This window comes from Emys orbicularis, chromosome 4, assembly GCF_028017835.1.
Source record: "Emys orbicularis isolate rEmyOrb1 chromosome 4, rEmyOrb1.hap1, whole genome shotgun sequence".
In the NCBI taxonomy this organism is placed as follows: Eukaryota; Metazoa; Chordata; order Testudines; family Emydidae; genus Emys; species Emys orbicularis.
Window position 1 is genome coordinate 58,512,353 of NC_088686.1, and position 17,782 is coordinate 58,530,134.

General features: G+C 38.6%; 1 protein-coding gene across 1 annotated transcript in view; it reads right to left on the reverse strand.

The window, feature by feature from the left end:
* Window positions 1–17,782, reverse strand: part of FMN1 (formin 1) — a 256,580-nt gene that overhangs the window by 77,610 nt on the left and 161,188 nt on the right. Inside the window, exon 14 of the mRNA XM_065403678.1 lies at window positions 1,415–1,507. Coding sequence (XP_065259750.1) covers window positions 1,415–1,507 — 93 coding nt within the window. The remainder of the gene's footprint in view (window positions 1–1,414; window positions 1,508–17,782) is intronic.

A 17,782-nucleotide genomic window follows, 5' to 3' on the forward strand; every position in this document is an offset into this window, starting at 1 on the left:
TTTCACCTGTATAAAATGTTAAGGGGGGCCCATACAGGTTGATTTGTCCCAGGCCCCCCACCCCCCTTGGGACAACCCTGCTTGCTGCACGTGGGTCTTTTCTTTCCCAACCCTTGCAGCTTCACTGGACTCAGCAAGGTTCTACCAAAGAATGCAGGACTTATCTAAAATGTCAGATTTCGGTGCCAGAAACTCAGGCCTGGTCTACACTAGGAACTTACACTGGTATTGTGAAAAATCCACTGCTCTGAAAGGCATAGCTATACTGACCTAATATGCAGTGTAGACAGCGTTAGATCGACTGAAGAATGCTTCCATCCATCTAACTACTACTTCGTGGGGAGGTGGATTACCTACACTGACAAGAAAACCCCTCATGTCGGCATAGGTAGTGTCTACACAGAAGCGCTACAGCGGGGCTGTAAGAACTTGCAGAGCTGGAACCTGGGACCAAGGGGATTCTGTGCTGCTGATGCCATTACATCTCCATGGGATGCTTAAGCTGAGCTCCCACATGAGGACCTAGTGAGGAAGTGCCACCCAGGGGGGCCTGAGTGGCAGCCCCTGGCAGCCCTATGATGGAAAGCTGTCTGAGCAACAATGCAGACTGCCTGCCTGTCTCTGCTCCAGACCCTGCTTGCGATAGATCCTAGACTCTGGCTTCCAACTCTTGTTTGTCCTAGGCTTTGCTCTTCAATCGCTGTCTGTAACCTGGAGCCTGACCCTGAGCTCCTGGTAACCTGACCCTGCCTGCCTCCTGATGCCTGACTCTCGGTTTGCCCTCTTGGACTTTGAGCTCCCGGTACCTGACTTGGCCTGACTCCTGCTCCAACCACTAGTCTGACTGCCCTTGTTCCAGTTGTGACAGGCACAGCTACATGCTGATGTAGTATTTTAAGTGTAGACATAAACTCCCAGACTTACAGTGTATCAGCTGCACAACTATTTAGGGTCTACCAAGATCCTCCCGCTACTGACTCCATGCCACAGGGTCATTTCCCTGAGGACCTTCAGCTGTCTTACTTACATGGACTTAGTTTTTAATCTCAAATCTTTGACTTAATATGAATACAAGATTAGGACATTTTTCATGTCACTTTTCCATAGACTGGAAGATTTAGACTCAATTTATTAAGTAACATTCTATCCTAAAGCCCAGTTTTATTGCACCTAGTGATTTAATGATGCAAAAAACCTCAAAGAAATGGAGAGCTAGTGAGACTATGGTAACATTACTGGTCACTGGCAAGTGATGCCTGAGGTTTAAAGATCTGTGGAATTATGACCCATAACTGATATTATTTAGCTTCCAGTTTTGCAGCATTGGTTATGTAAGACAACATACTAATATATGTATAGCAAACTCTCCGAACACTAAAATATGAACAAAAAGGTTTAAGAAAAACGTGCTTGCCTTTCTGAAAAAACTCTTCCAATTTATCCTTGAAGGGCTGGAGATGCTGTTCTGAAGATTCTTTGCAAACGACTCTCATCTGCTTTTCACAGGCTACAAATAAAAGCGTAGAGTTAGATACTTTAAAACTGAATATTTAACTGACAACTCTTAAATAACCCTATTATTTCGATAATTATATGCCTACTCATTTACTATTCAAACTTTATCAAGCAATGTATATTTCATAATGCATCTGCCTTGCTGAATCTAATAACTGCATTAAAGTTAAAAGTAGCCTCAGCCAGAATTTCTGAAGAACTAGACAATCTTTTTTTAAATATAGGTTATATGCAGTAGAATTCAGCTTTTGTAATGACTGCTTGTAATGGGAGTCGGTTGGAAACTAAATTGAAGCCAGTATAGATCATGAAGTACTGGTATAATTTATTAATGTTTGGAAGGAACACCACTCCATCACAAATGGACCACCACAAACTGCCCCAACTGATGTCTGAGTTGTATTAAGGAATAGTCCCATGAAGTATGCAATACAGCAGTCTAACACAAAGGTAACAAAGGTATGGATCACTGTGGTGAGGTCCACTTCCAGAAGAAGAGAATGCAACCTTCAGGTCAAATCTAAGTGATAAAAGCATCTCTTGGCTACCGTTGCTTCCTCAGCATCCCAATATAGCTGCAGATCCAACAGGACTATCCAGGTTGCCAAATTAGTAACAAAAGGCAGGCAAACTCCACCAATCAAGGGAAGATATGATCTCTGCCATTTTCTTAGTTTATTTTCCCAAAACCATGAGCATGACTTTAAGTTTTATCTGGACTGAATGTCAACTGCCTTGCCCTCATCAAAATACCAACCCCAGCAAGATGTTGGATGAATTGGTAAACTGCTCTCACTGCATCTGATATAAAGAACTAAAACTGGTTGTCATCAACGTATTTCAGGCATCAAATCCCATGCCAGCTCACTGCCTCCATGAGGACCTTGTTATGACTAGAAAAAAAGGTTGAGTTTAGATTAGATTTTGCTAATACAAGCTAGCCAATCTTCATTGAAATTCAACCACGTTTCTTAGTGTAGGTTCATGGTCACCCATTTAACTTGAATTTAGCAGGTCAAGTTATAGCCTTGGTAGAAGCAAAGTGAACTTCTGCCTAATTATGATGCATCCATTGCCTAATTTACCAACTAATTTAGGGCCTGCTGCCATGTCATTTCCTATAGAAGCCAAGTTAACTGCCACAGAATTTAGGTATTGCCCTAGGAAGTCCTACTATATTTCTCAGAATTCGGAGATTCTAGATTATACTAAAGGTGAAATGAGACTGTCAGAAACCAATACTTGAAAATTTTGCAATTACCCATTGAACCAGTGCAAGCAGGAAATTGTTTTCTTTTTCTCACCTCTAAAAAATATAGTTTCCATGTGTTTAATTGGAATGGAAATTTATTTCACAACTAAACCAGAGGGTTACAATTTGATTTCATGAAACATATACACATTTAAATGGCAAGCCAGCCAGCTTCACTCCAGTTAATAATTCAGTTTATTCCAGTAAATTTAGTATCCCCCCCAAAAATGTGCAGGAGGGAGGGAAGAGTATATAATTAACAATAAAGTTATCCTGTTAATAGATGTCACACATTTGAGGTTTGCAGCGCAGGAGAAGGTTGAGAATACATGTATGCATTTTATTATACAACCGGTAATATAGCATATAATACATTTGGACCACCAAGACTGCCTTAACAAAGAAACCACTGAAACCATTTGTTTGAGTTTTTGTTGAACCACCCCCCCTCACCCCCGATATAGTCTATGTTAAAAAGAAAAATCTAACCTGGCCAGAAAACTTTTCTTGACATTTGTTGCTGCAGAAATATATTGAAAAGATATCTGCTTCCTTTTAAAAGTGTTGTATGATAATTAAACATTCTTCCATAGCTCAGCTATATAAAATTAGAATATGAAGTTATCAAATATTCATCTATAGCTGGGGAGGTCCTTCCTACCTAAATAAACCACAGTCTTTATTTTTATGAACTATATTATACATTTATCTTTAACCTCAAATCTTGCAACTTGTGGCATGCAGAAACAATCCTGCACATATAAACAGTCCCACTGAAGTCAATGGGAATTTGCTTGTGCACATCTACTTGTTAAGACTGGGGTTTTAATTTGTTCATAACATATCTTGTTAAATAAAGACTCTTCTTATCTGCCCATCTATATACATGCCTTCAGAACAAGAAAAAACAAAAACAAAAAACAAAATCAGAAAAAGAGATACAGACACAGCACGATCATTTTCTTCACAACATAAGCTTCTCGCCATTAAAAACTTGAACTATAGTTTTTACTATAATCATACATATATGATTGTAGAAATATATTGAATGAAACATATTCACACACAATTTTTTTCAATTTATATAAGCAGAATGAGGGTCTCAAAGTAACTCAGATAAATTGTAATATTTTATTTGTAGAATAGAGAGAAAAACTGGAAGAAAAAAACTCTATAAACAAAATGATTCTAAAAACTTTTTAAAAGTTCTCTTATTAAAGGTTGGCAGAAATTAGAAGCCACAATCTTGTGGCTACTTTTCCTGTGTGTTTAAAAAAAAAGTCTAAAGAGAAAATTCCACATAAAATAAGTCTTAGAAATCATTCCAGGCAAATATGAAATGACAAAAATGTGACAGGGGAAGTACATATTTCAAGTTCTTGAGCTGAGAAGTGGCATGATTTTTAAGGCTTTGACAAAGAGCATTTGCATTAAAGGAAATTATTTTGAGGCAAACAAGAAAAAAATTATTATTACAAGTATTTCTTATGAGGTGGCATCAGGGCCCATTTTACACAGGCTAGAATGGAATCAAACACCACCTCCCCCCAAACAGGTAACATACATCATTATTTATCATTTTTGAATGCCCAAAAATATGCAAAGTGCCTCACTAATAAGAGATTCCCTGCAAAAATGGACCCCCCCCATAAGGTTTTACATTTTATGTTGTCATTACTTAGGTATTGTCATATGTGATTTTTAAATGACCAAGATTGGGATATATTACTTTTCAATTTTTTTTCAATTTACATTATTTTTTTAATAGGGACTTTTATAGGGAAGACTAAAAAAATGTAAATAAATCAGGTGACAGGAGTGAGGGAGGATGTGGCTAAGTGAAAGCAGTAGTGTACGGGGAATGGATAGGGTAGGTAGATGAATGGGAAGAATGGAGAAAATGCACTTGCAAAATGAGGGAAAGATTGGATGGGGAGATTAAGGAAGAGAAGAGGAGGATTAGGGCGGAGCAGACCAGACAGGTGGGGTTAGACAAAGTCATTGTTAATGAAGACTAGAATGCTGAGAGGACCAGTTTTCTGCTGAAGTCAAAGCGTGCATATACTCAATCACCCTGTAACAACCAGATTGAGAGGAGCATAAAGAACAAACAACAATTAGACCAAATGCCAGTGATTCCAAGGCCTGGAGTTAGTGGAAAGCCTGAAAAATATTCTCTCTAAAAGTGACCAATATTGTGCTCACATATAATTAGGCTTGAAAGGATTAGATTTTTATCGGTAAATGTCAGTAAATATGGATTTCACTGTAAATACACAGAATATTTCCATTGGTAATAACTGAAATTTAGGTAAAATTTGTTTAGGCAAAAACAAAAATGCTGCTTGAGATATTATTAGAGCTTGATTTAAGGATATTTACTTTGTATATTTTGACATGTGATATTGACAATTTGTGTTTTAGCAGTTATAAGGCTTTAACTTTTTGAATTTCAATGTATACTGTCATAACTTGTTTGACTTCCTTCGATTGTCTTACCCCCCATAATTTCCTGCAACTGTGATTACTTAAACTGAAAAAGATGAGAAAAAGTGCTTAAAAATAAACATCAATATTATCAGTCAAAATTATTGAAAAAAATATTAAAAATTGAATTCTGCCAAGCCTATATATAATGGAATAAGAGCCCAACAGCAAGTCTTGCCATTTCTAATACACTGTCTGTTCTTTGAGCAGGGCCAGCTCCAGCTTTTTTGCCGCCCCAGGTGGTGAAGAAAAAGAAAAAAAGATAAAACTGCGATCGGTGACACTTCGGCGGCAGCTCTACCGCGCCGCTTCATTCTTCGGCGGCAATTCGGCGGCGGGTCCTTCGCTCCAAGAGGGACTGAGGGACCCGCTGCCAAATTGCCACCGAAGACCCGGACGTGCCGCCCCTTCCCATTGTCCGCCCCAAGCACCTGTTTCCTTTGCTGGTGCCTGGAGCCGGCCCTGCCTTTGAGTTCTCATGAGCTTCACCCTTAAGACAGAAAACTGAAACTCTCCTTCAGACAGCAGCTATCAGGCTAGGTCATAGAGGGAGAGGTTGTCTGTCAGATAACTGTAGACTAAACTACTTAAGACTTCACGGATAAATATTTAGATGCACATGGATTTGCATGTAGAAGTTAACTGGCAGCCAATGTGGATTATGGAGCACAGACATTTACACTTAGTGAAGCTTCTGAGATGAGCACCAAGAGTAGCCCCAAAAAAGGCGTGTTGCAGAATTCTAGTTTTGAGTTAGCAAAGGCCTGGGCACTCATGATGAAGTCAGCATCTGTCAACAAGCGGTGCAATCCTAAATTCCTTTGGTCAGCAAAAGATGAAGGAAGGTGTTTATCAGCTGCTATACTGAATCCATATGCTATTTTATTTTATTTTTAAATTTAAGCAAAAGTAATGGGAGCTTTTAACGACATGCCAGTTTGCTTTAAAGTATGAGAAATATTTGTAAAGTGAGCCCACTGATTGTGCATGTATTTGGGACAATGTTGCCTACATCCTCATTAAGCCCCTGCATTCAATTATTTAACCGATTCAGAATTTAGGTTACATGATACTCAGCATTCTGTAGCTTCAGTCTATGAAGAAAAAAAATTACTTGTTCTAGCCAAAAATAGGTGCATCTGAGCTTGGATTCCAGTTAATTATATTGAAAGAGGGGATAAGGGTTTTTGTTTACTTCTTCAAGCTGGATATAAGACATGTTCTAAAGACTGGATCCTTCTGACTCTCAAGGCAGATGTGAAACGCTTGCCTCATTAATTGCCGGGGAGATAAAGCCTCATGTTTCATATTTTAGCTCAATCTCTATCAGGGGTTAGGAGCCTTAATGAGACCAATTACTCCATATTTGCCAACCGTGAGGCATCTTGCACCTTTTTCTGAAGCACTTGGTGCTGGCCATAGGATACAAAACTAGATATACCATGGGTCTGACCTAGTATGACAATTCCTATGTTCCTACATCTTTCTTTTGTAAGTTTAAATTGTTGAACAAACACCTTTCTCTCTCCTTTCTATATTTCCCTCCTTAATGCTTCTTTTTCTTCCTTCTTTGCTCTCTTCACTTGGTTCATGGATTTTAATGCAGTGCATTTTTTAGTCTCTTCCCATATAATACTCAAATCCTGACAGTTATCTTCCCTTACCCCTGAATATAATCTTTCATATAAATTAAAAGTTAACTTACCGGATTCCATATCCGACACTAGAGAAGTCACAACCTCTCTGTGCCTCACTTTATGCTTTATATTTGGTATGATTTTTATTCATAGAGAACACAAAGAAAAATAGTAACTTAAAAACCTTAATTTTTAAGAGTGGACTTTGATCTATGGCAGGCAGTTTTCATTCAATGTCCTTTTAGAAACACCATTTGTAGTTGCAAAAGTACTTGCATGTTTATTTAATGTATATTTTATTTCAAAGGATGTTAACACTTTTTAAAAAAATCTCTGCCCAGTTAAGTCAAACACATTAAAGAAATTACTAATGAAATGTGATGTTTTATCATTTATCTTAATTCTCTAAACTACAAAAAAAATAAAAAAGAAAAAAAGAAAAGAAAAGAAAAAAGAACTACAGTGCTCGCAATGCAAATCCATTAGTGATTTTGAAATAATGCCTCTCTTATACAGAGGGTGTTTCAATAGAAAGCATATCCTCTCGAAAGCAAAAATTATTTCAGCAAGATTTAACCATAAATGACCATAAGCAGATCAGATTGATTATGAGGGAGACATGTACAAATCTTAAAAGGCAACAGAGCAACCTTTAAGATTCCAAGGAGGCTAATGGAAGAGTTACCAAAACATACCAAATGTACATTTCCTCCCTCACTAGCCAATTCCAAAGTGATGATCCAAGCAAATACACAAGTGTGTTAAGATAAACAACCTGTTTAGCATTACTCAGTGCAAACAGATGTAAGCTGTCAACTGTGCTAATAAACTTTTGGAACGTTTTCTTGATACACATTGTGTATTAGTCACATTAACTGTAATAGGCTACTTTGAAAATTGTTTATTTCTAAATGAACTATTGCAAAAAAGAAAGTATGTGTGTAATGTAAGAACAAATGTTATTTGAAAACCCTAAAATTACAAACTGTTGGTTGTACATTGTGCTTCACACTCCAAATCTTGGCCATGGAAATGGAAACCATTAGCAAAACATTAGAACAAAGCTGGAAACTGCTGATTATTAGTTTGCCACTGTCTTCAGTTTTAATGCAGTATTTGGCTCAGAAAGTTCTTAAAAAGTCCCCAATATAAGCTAAAATATTTATAAAGCTGAATGCCTCTCACTTAATGCCTATTGGGCAATAGTCTTTTAAACCTCCACAGACACTGTAAATCTGTCAGAAGAATCATTGCCTATAAACAAACTTTCATGTAAAGAGCACTGCAATGTCAATCGGGCAGGAGTTGGTATTTTTTAAGCATCATTTTTAAAGTAAATGCAAAACCAGAAATAGTTCTGTGTTGATAACACTGAAGAGCTGAACATTTACTTACCAGGACCCACCAGTAGCACTTATGGGAATCATCCTGAAAGTGAACCCAAGTATTTAACGCCATGGATTCCTGTAAACCTGTCACTGATACTATCCCTCTTGAGTTATGTCACAGTGAAAGCTGCTAACAGCCACCACTGTTTGTATATCCCAATGTCTGCTCAGAGCCTGGTAGGTTATATTATCGTGGGATTGTTAAAGACGTGCTGCTTTCTTTTTCGCATTATAAGGCAGGCTTATTTTTGGCAGGAGAATTACCATTCTCTTTGGCCATCTTCCCTGGACTGACTTTCAGAATCACCCTTTCTTTTATACCAAGGAGCCTTTAAGTTATTTCCTAAAAGCCAAATTTAGCAGAACAAAACTAAAAGGACCCACTTCTGTACCATAAGGTCCATGTCTCTGCGAGGACCAGAATGGTTATTGACAGACTTTAGCTGCATTTTCCTTTAATCTATCAGAATATTAATAATGATGTTGAATTATTTTGATTTTGTATAAATGTTTTATAACTTCCTCAAGGTGAAGTTTGTTACCCTTGTCTTGCATGTAAATGACTTGCCAAATAACTTCAATATTAAGTCGGGGGTAGGAGGTCTGAATGAAGATGCATGTAGTTGCAGCTTTGGGTTACATTATTTATTTCCCACTATTTAGTTCTACAATATGTATCTATATATATTTATAATGCACCATTCTCTACTAGTATCTAGGTACCAAGTGGAGGAACTGCTTTGTTGCAGTCCTGGTAGATCTTTGCTCTCTGCTCCACTGGTAGGATTGTAAATAGTCTTTTTTCTAAGGAGGAGGTATAAGTGAGATGCAGGGATTTTGTGAAGATAAGGAAGTGTTTACCAGCCAGTCTGTTGCTATATCAATTGAGGAAAGACTTAAGAAATGAGTCTTGCACTGTACTCTAAAGGAAGCAAGACTTTGGCAGACTCTGAATGGGCATAGTGAATTACTGCTAGATTATGTTCCAGCATAATTTTAGTGGTGGATTTTCTTTGCATTCGCATCAGTAATCAATAAACATGTAAACTAATGCAACATACATAGGGCCAGCCCATGGCTCAATTCTTAATACTAGGCTGACTGAGGTCTGAACATTCCAAGAAGCCCACATGCTCAGCCACTGGATGAAGAAAGAGACAGAACTAGTAACCTTATCTGACTGACTGCGGAGCCCTTTAACTAAATAGAAGGAAATGCAGCTAGCCCTTCTCAGCTGGAAAGTAGAGTTGAGTCACTTGAGACACAGAGACTTTGAGAATTTATAGGGGAGGGTCCATAGCTGAAGGCAACAGATGTTGGGGGTATTAACAGAACCTCTCAGGAGCGTTCCCATAAACATCTGTGTCTTATATGAAGGGCAGTTTAAAGGGATAAAAGAATAGACACACATCAAGTTTAAATTTGCCATTCACATTTGGGATGTCTTACCTATAAATGATTTACAAGGCTCTGATGAGAACAATGAGACTGTACAAAGTTGTTCTCAATTAGTAGAAGATCTATGCTCTTATGCATAATTATTTTTCTTACTACTGGACTGTTAACTTGCTTTCATAGACTGTTCAATGGGGAAAGTACTTGACCGTTAGCCACCAAACAAAATCCTAAATAGACAGAGCTTTGTCTGCTACAGAGCATTTTCCCCATGTGATACTTCAACAACCACCATTTGAGGTGCTCGAGATATTAGTTCCCAGAGAGAGGGCTAGTGTCAGTGGCGGTTCTTGATGAGAGGTCTTGGCCTCTGGATAGTGCCTTGGTTGGCAGAAATTGGATTTGGTGACTTCCAGAATACCCTATAATAGTGTTTCTCAAACTGGGGTCCGCAGACCTCCAGGGTGTTTGTGGGCACCGCTGATCAACTCCTCCCGCTCCCTCCCAGCGCCTCCTACACGCTGAGGAACAGCAGTTCTGCAGAAAAGGACCTGGGGATTACAGTGGATGAGAAGCTGGATATGAGGCAACAGTGTGCCCTTGTTGCCAAGAAGGATAACAGCATATTGGGCTGCATTAGTAGGAGCATTGCCAGCAGATCAAGGGAAGTGATTATTCCCCTCTGTTCGGCACTGGTGAGGCCACATCTGGAGTATTTCATCCAGTTTTGCGCCCCCCACTACAGAATGTTTGTGGACAAATTGGAGAGAGTCCAGCGGAGGGCAATGAAAATGATTAGGGGGCTGGGGCACATGATTTATAAGGAGAGGCTGAGGGAACTGAGCTTATTTAGTCTGCAGAAAAGAAGAGTGAGGGGGGATTTGATAGCAGCCTTCAACACCTGAAGGGGGGTTCCAAAAAGGATAGAGCTAGGCTGTTCTCGGTGGTGGCAGATGACAGAACAAGAAGCAATGGTCTCAAATTGCAGTGGGGGAGGTCTAGGTTGTATATTAGGAAAAACTATTTCACTAGGAAGGTGGTGAAGCACTGGAATGGGTTACCTAGGGAGGTGGTGGAATCTCCATCCTTAGAGGTTTTTAAGGCCCAGCTTGACAAAGCCCTGGTTTATTAGATATTCTGTTTTGGTTTGTTTTTTAGATTTACAACTGATGGGAAGTATTTTAGATTTTATAATGGCTTGTGATTCTCTTGTACGTAATGACGTGCTTAGAGATTAAGTCATACATTTATTAAATCAAAATAAACTAAAAATAAAATAATACCCTGTTTTGCTTTAAGAGACAGACAAAGCAAATCGACATCTTACATCTATTATTGTTGTATTTACTACCTTAAATCCCTCGTGATGAGATTGTTTCCCAAGCAAAAATCAAACCAAAAAAAAGGTTGCTAGTAAAATTAAATATTTTTCACACCATAGCAACACATCTAAGACTCTGGTTACTGTATTCACTCTAAAACTGCAGTTTAGATTTAGTAAACACCATGACAAACATACCGCAAGGAAAGAATAGTTCATATAAATTAATGTAACAACTAGGCAAAGCAAAACCCCATCATTTTTCCAGTCAGGTCCCAGTAAGTATAGACTATTAACTTCATTAGGACTTCACACAGGTGCAGGGGTCTGTGCTAGCAGAACCCAATAAATGTTCAGAACCTCAGTCTTGTCTGATGTGTCGGAGCAGTAGAGGAAAATTAGTATTATGGAACTGAACTGTCTGCCTAATTTAGACCATATATAACAACCATGTATAATGAATCAGGTACAGGGGGTCTCAGAAAAATCTTAATAAGGTGTGTTTCTGGATTGTGACAATGTATGTGGAAAAAGTTGATCTCCAATTTATTTCTGTAGTGTGGGATCTCTGACCTCCTGCATAATACCAGTAATTCTTCCATCAAACCCATAACTTCTGGTTGAGCTAAAACATATATCTTTTAGAAAGACATACATTCCTGATTTTAAAAGACTTCAGGTGATAAAACATCAACCACATCCAGTGGTAAGTTATTCTAATGATTAATTACCATCACTTTTAAAAGTTTGAACCTTATTTCTAGTCTATATTTGTCTAGCTTCAGCTTCTAGCCATGCTTAGCCCACAATACAATACACAGCCTCACTTACTGCTTACCCATGCCTCATTCACTTCACTCTATCCAAACTCTATAGATGTTGAGTCTCCTATGTATTAAAGTGAAAATTCATTCAACTATCTTATGCAGAGCTGCGGAAATCTAATGGAATACTGAGAGATCATCCATTAATGAAAATTTCCAGTCATTGTATGTTTGCACACGTGCATAGTACCACTTGAACACTAGCAGACTTTTAGTTTTATTGTACAACAAAACACAGTGCACATGCACAAAGTTTATTTTTAAACCCCTATCTTGTACCTGCCAAATCAAAACTGTTGTTTGCAGTGTTGTTGTAGCAAGGCTGGTCCCAGGAAATTAGAGAGAAGAAGTGGGTGAAGTAATATCTTTTATTGGACCAAGTTTTATGGGGAAAAAGCAAGCATTCAAGTTAAAACTGTTTTTAACTGGACTGCTGAAAGGCACATCTATGACCTAGTTTCGGTCACCTCCCACTGAGGCTTGAAAGCTATTCCCATAAAGGTCACAAGCTTTTTTTTTAATAGAAAAATACTGACATTTTTTACTCTTGAAAACAAAATCTTTCCTGCTCTAACTTTCCTCCAACATTGGCTTGCAGATCAAAAATGTAAATGTTTGGCAAAATAATAAGCATCTGAAAATGACCCTTTACAGTGAAAATAGCAGGAAAATCTTACCTATAGGTATATCAGTGTGTTCCACTCACAACATCTAAATAAACACCACATACATACAAGTATTTTTGTTCCTCACCATCTATCCTGTATCTGCTTCTCAAAACTTTAATTTTAAACTATTTTAATTAAGAAGAAGAAATGACTTGATCTGACCCTGCCCGGAAAAGAACAATATAGCATATCTACTGATTCTGGATAAAATGTTCAAAAACGTCTAAGTGACTTAGGATCCTAAGTCTCACTTCCAAAAGTGACTTAGGTACTTGAATTTCAATGAGACTTAAGTTCATCTACACCAGACCTGGAGGTGTGATTCTCAGCTCAGGTAGCTATACATGCTAGAGCTAGCACACTAAAAGTAGCAATGTAGCCACAGGGGCATGGGTGGCAGGATGGACTAACCACCCAAGTATGTACATAGGGTGTTGGATGAGACTTAAATCAGGGTGACTAGCCCATTCTACCACCTACACAGCTGCAGCTATGCTGCTATTTTTAGTATGCTAATTCCATCAAAGCTAGCATGTGTACATCTACGAGAGCTGGAAATTACACCTCCAGCTCTGGTGTAGATGTACCCACTGTTTTCTAAGTGCCCAAACCACTTTTGAAAATGGGATTTAGACTCCTAAATCACTTATGTCCTTTTGAAAATTGTAACCATTGTTATCACGTAACAGTCATCTTCCACTCATAACCATTTATTGGCACATATTAAGTAAATTATTCAGAGAACTACTAAGGAGTATTTAGAAAGTCAGCATTCAAAATTGTTAGACATTAGAACCAAAAAATGCAGACTCCTGAGTCTTAGCCAATATTCCTTTTGTCAAATTAAGCAATTCCCAATAAAAGTCACTGGCTCCTTACCTTCTTCTAGGTATAATTCAAGGTGTGGATAGTAATTTCAGGGTCTTGACCTTAGCTACTCAAAAAAATCACATCATCCCTTCTTTAAATTAGAATTTCTGGTGGCAGGGCATTGTCACTGGAGGGACTTCAACTGTGAAATTCACATCCCCATTTGATCAAAAAAACGTTCAAGGCTGATGAGCTTTGTACCATGAGGTAATGCCCATATATGTACTCAAACATTAGCCCAAGAGTTAAAGGTGGGGTAATTATTTTAGAGATTACCATGGGGCTGAGTCTCCTCAGATTTTGTTTAATATCAGCTAACTAATTTTCTCTTACTTTTAATAATTTATTGACACACACCCACGAACAGTGGGCTGAGTTCATTTCTTTAAAAACAAAATGAAAAAACAGTCCATGGTTGAGTATGAGATTTTGATGAGAACATACTCTATTGCATTTGCCTAGTCAGTCACTGAAGTACCAAAATGGAGCTAGTTACTCTGTAAAACGTTCTGTGATATCTTGAGTAAGAAAAGCACTACATAAAGAATTCTATTTCTATATTCTTTTGTTTTGGCTCATCCTTCACCATTGCTCTTTTCAGTCAAATACTTGAATGATTGTCTTTAACTATGCATCATAATCACAATAAAAAGTCTTTACTCGATATAATGCATTTTATCTAATGCATAGAATGTTCTCTATACATGTATATTAGATCTTAGAAAATAACAAATATATATATAATAATAATATTTCTGTTTGGAGAATAGCTCATGAACAGTTGCCAATTTCTTGAATTTATTCACCAAATCATTCTGGAAAATTAAATTTTAAAATTTTAAATTAAATCAATTTAAATTTAATTTAATTTTGAAATTGAAATTAAAATTAAAATTAAATTCTTAGTTTGTGAATATTTTGCTGAAAATATTTTATAACTGGGCTGATTTAATGTGGTATGTTTCTATTTTGTCACTGAATGAGTGTAACTGAGCCTCAGGTGTGTACATTTGTAATTATGAATTTGAAGTTAATTTTCTGTGAATACTGACTGATGTGATATACTCTCATAAAAATTTGCTGTTTCAGTAGACATTCCTATTAGTAAACCTGTTTGTTTACAATATTTGGAAAACACAAATGTGGTGCAAACATAGCCAAATCAAATTTATTTTAAAATTTGAACAAATACTGGTGGAAAATGTTTTGCAGTTTCTGCCCAGCAATAATTATAGAAGCAGTGACTGCAATAGTTAAGACTGAATAAGTATTTGCATTCTAACCTATTTTTTAAGACATTTCTAACTTCTGGAAACTGTCATCTTTCAGACTGAAATGTTTCAGTCTTAGTTTCCATCTAAAAAGTGAATATTTTTGGAAAATGTGAGCTAAAACAGTTCAGCTATTATGTATCATGTGGAAAGAGACAAAAGAAGTCCATTTCCCCTGTTAAAAAAACAAACAAAAAAATATTGCAACCTTCTGCAAGAACAGCTCTAACACCAAAACACATGGGGGTAGAAAATTGAAGTATAGCATGAGAGAAAATGTCTTTGAATATTCTGGTGAAAATTGGTTTTAATATGGTCATAATCCTATGAACCACTGAAAACAGTGCTCTGCAAACATGAAATATGTTTTGGAAAGAGTTTTCTAAAATAAACACATAGTATCAGATGGTCTTGCAAAAATTAAAAAGAAATAAAGCAATGCATCTCATGATCATCCTTCCCTGCCTGTACTGGCAAACTGTAATGCGGTGGTGGTGGTGGTGGGGGGGGGAATGAGTTTTGCTTTTAGATTTGATCATGGTGAAGTTAGTGGACCAACTTATCACTTGCAGAAGTGAGTTCTATTATCCAGGTTCAGTCTGCAGGGCTGCAATTTATCAGACTTTAAAGTCATGACATTTTAATGCACAGAAAATCCTGTTCCAGAAGTGAACTGTGTCCATATTGGGTCTAACACAAGGGTAGTTTTTTGGGGGGAATTTCACTTTTCCCCCAGCACTCTCCAGACCCAAAACTGCATATGAGCTAATATGCTCTCAACTGTGGGAGCGTTAAGACCCATGTGGTGATATGTGGACTTGGGGAAGAAGGAAATTCCAGGCAGGAACTAGCCCATGGAACCAAAGAAACTGAAGCTAGCAGGAGGAGACATAAGAGCAGCCTCAGAATGTTTATATAGAGGAGACTGGCAGGGCAGATGTGGATGATTTCATTAGAGTGTTTTCATGGAATCACAGAAACATACATCTCCATCAGACTCCATGGCACCTTTCCTCACAGCAGTGGCACTGAACTTTAAGGATACATGTCAAACGTTCCTTGACTATAAAAGACAGGGGCAAAAAATCCCAAGTTAACTTTTACCTAAGACGACAAAGGAACCAAGTACTTCAGACTTTGGGGGAGATCTTGACCAAGGTGGTGGTCAGCCATCTTGCTGGAAGGAGGCTGGAAGGTGGTCAGACTCTTACCTTGAACCAAGACTGTAGTTTTGTTATGTAGTCACTAGAAAGTGTTTCCCCCCATTTTTATTTGTTTGTAACTATTTCTGACTTTATCCCTTTCACCTGAACTCACTTAATCGCTCTCTTTTTGATTAACTAAACTTGTTTTACTTTTATTCTAAATCACCCAGTGCTGTTTGACTGCAAGTGATTATTAACTCCATTTAAAGCAACAAGTTGATGTGCTTTTGTCTCTTTAAAAGGGCAATAGACTTTATTATTTCTCTCAACGGTCCAGGAGAGGGCTGGCCATTTCACGGCAGTCAGTTTGGGGACTGGAGGTGTGTTGGGGGTCACTTGGCTAGTAGTAATCATGGCTGGTGGAGACCAGAGTGTGGCTGAGGTGTAACAAGCAGGCTGCTGGATTCAGAGTTTCTGAACTAGGGCAGCTCTACACCCACCCACACCACACCCACACCTTGTATGCTGGCTTGGAGCATCCAGACAGGGAGCTACAGGAACAGAACATTTTAAGGTGCTCAGAGTTACAGGGACAAGCGGTGACACAACCTCTCGCTGGTCTGAGTTGAATCCCAAAATGTTACAGCATGTCATACCTCTTTCCCCCACCCTTTGTCTGTCTTGCCTATTTGAGTTTGTAGTTGAGCCTCTCATCTCAGGAGTGCATCCAAATGTCAAGATGCAGTGTCAGAGCAGTTCTTTCACTCTAGCAGTCCCTTTATCTGTCTGGTTCCACAATGACCTGCTGTTTCCATGGCCCAGCCCTCCGGCCAGGACACCTCAATCTGTTCCCTTTCTAGGATTAATAGAAAAGCCCCAAAATAAAAAAGCTCAACATCTAATGGCTTCTAAGCCTGTCCCTCAGTTTCTGTCTGGAACTCACAGTTCTTGGCCTTTTTTACTCTTGATGTCTGTACTTTTCCTCTTGTTCCGAGGGAGAGTTGGGGGAACCCACAGGTCCACCCTCTCCTCTGGGTCCCTATCCAGGGACCCTGTTTAAGGACTCTTCCTTCAATACCTCCACTATTTCCCTGGGATGCTCCTACCTTCACCCTGCTTGTCAGTGGCTCCTCCACATCTGCAGCTCTGCTAGCCCCACCTTGGATTTGTGGCTTCTGACAGATTCTTTTTATCCAGCTATGAAGTGGTTTCCTTGAAGCCACTTCCAGCCCTTCTCTGCAGCAGCTGGGCTGTATTGTGAGCAATCCCTCTGTCTCTCGCCTTAAGCCAGTCACAGTATCACCCTCTTCCAGACAGGAGTCCCCCCTCAGCCCTCTTTCTGGGGCTGGGGTTGTATTTCAGGCAGTTCTCTGCCTCTAGCGTTAGAACAGACAGTAACTCCCACTTCAGACAGGAGTTTCCTGCTCAGCCCTCATCAATGGAGCTGGGGTAGTGGTTTAGGCCAGCTGCAGGGCTTTAGCCAGCTTTACTTTCAGCTGAGCACCCTTTCCCAATTAGTCCTCCAGTTTGGAGGCAGTCTCTGCTGATGATGTCTGCCTTGCTATGAGAGAGAATGGAGAGGGGTAACTAGTGGTGTTCCCCAAGGGTCAGTCCTAGGACCAATCCTATTCAACTTATTTATAAATGATCTGGAGAAAGGGGTAAAAAGCGAGGTGGCAAAGTTTGCAGATGATACTAAACTGCTCAAGATAGTTAAGACCAAAGCAGACTGTGAAGAACTTCAAAAAGATCTCACAAAACTAAGTGACTGGGTAACAAAATGGCAAATGAAATTTAATGTGGATAAATGTAAAGTAATGCACATTGGAAAAAATAACCCCAACTATACATACAACATGGTGGGGGCTAATTTAGCTACAGCTAATCAGGAAAAAGATCTTGGAGTCATTGTGGATAGTTCTCTGAAGACGTCCACGCAGTGTGCAGCGGTGTTAGGATGTTAGGAATCATTAAAAAGGGGATAGAGAATAAGATGGAGAATATCTTAT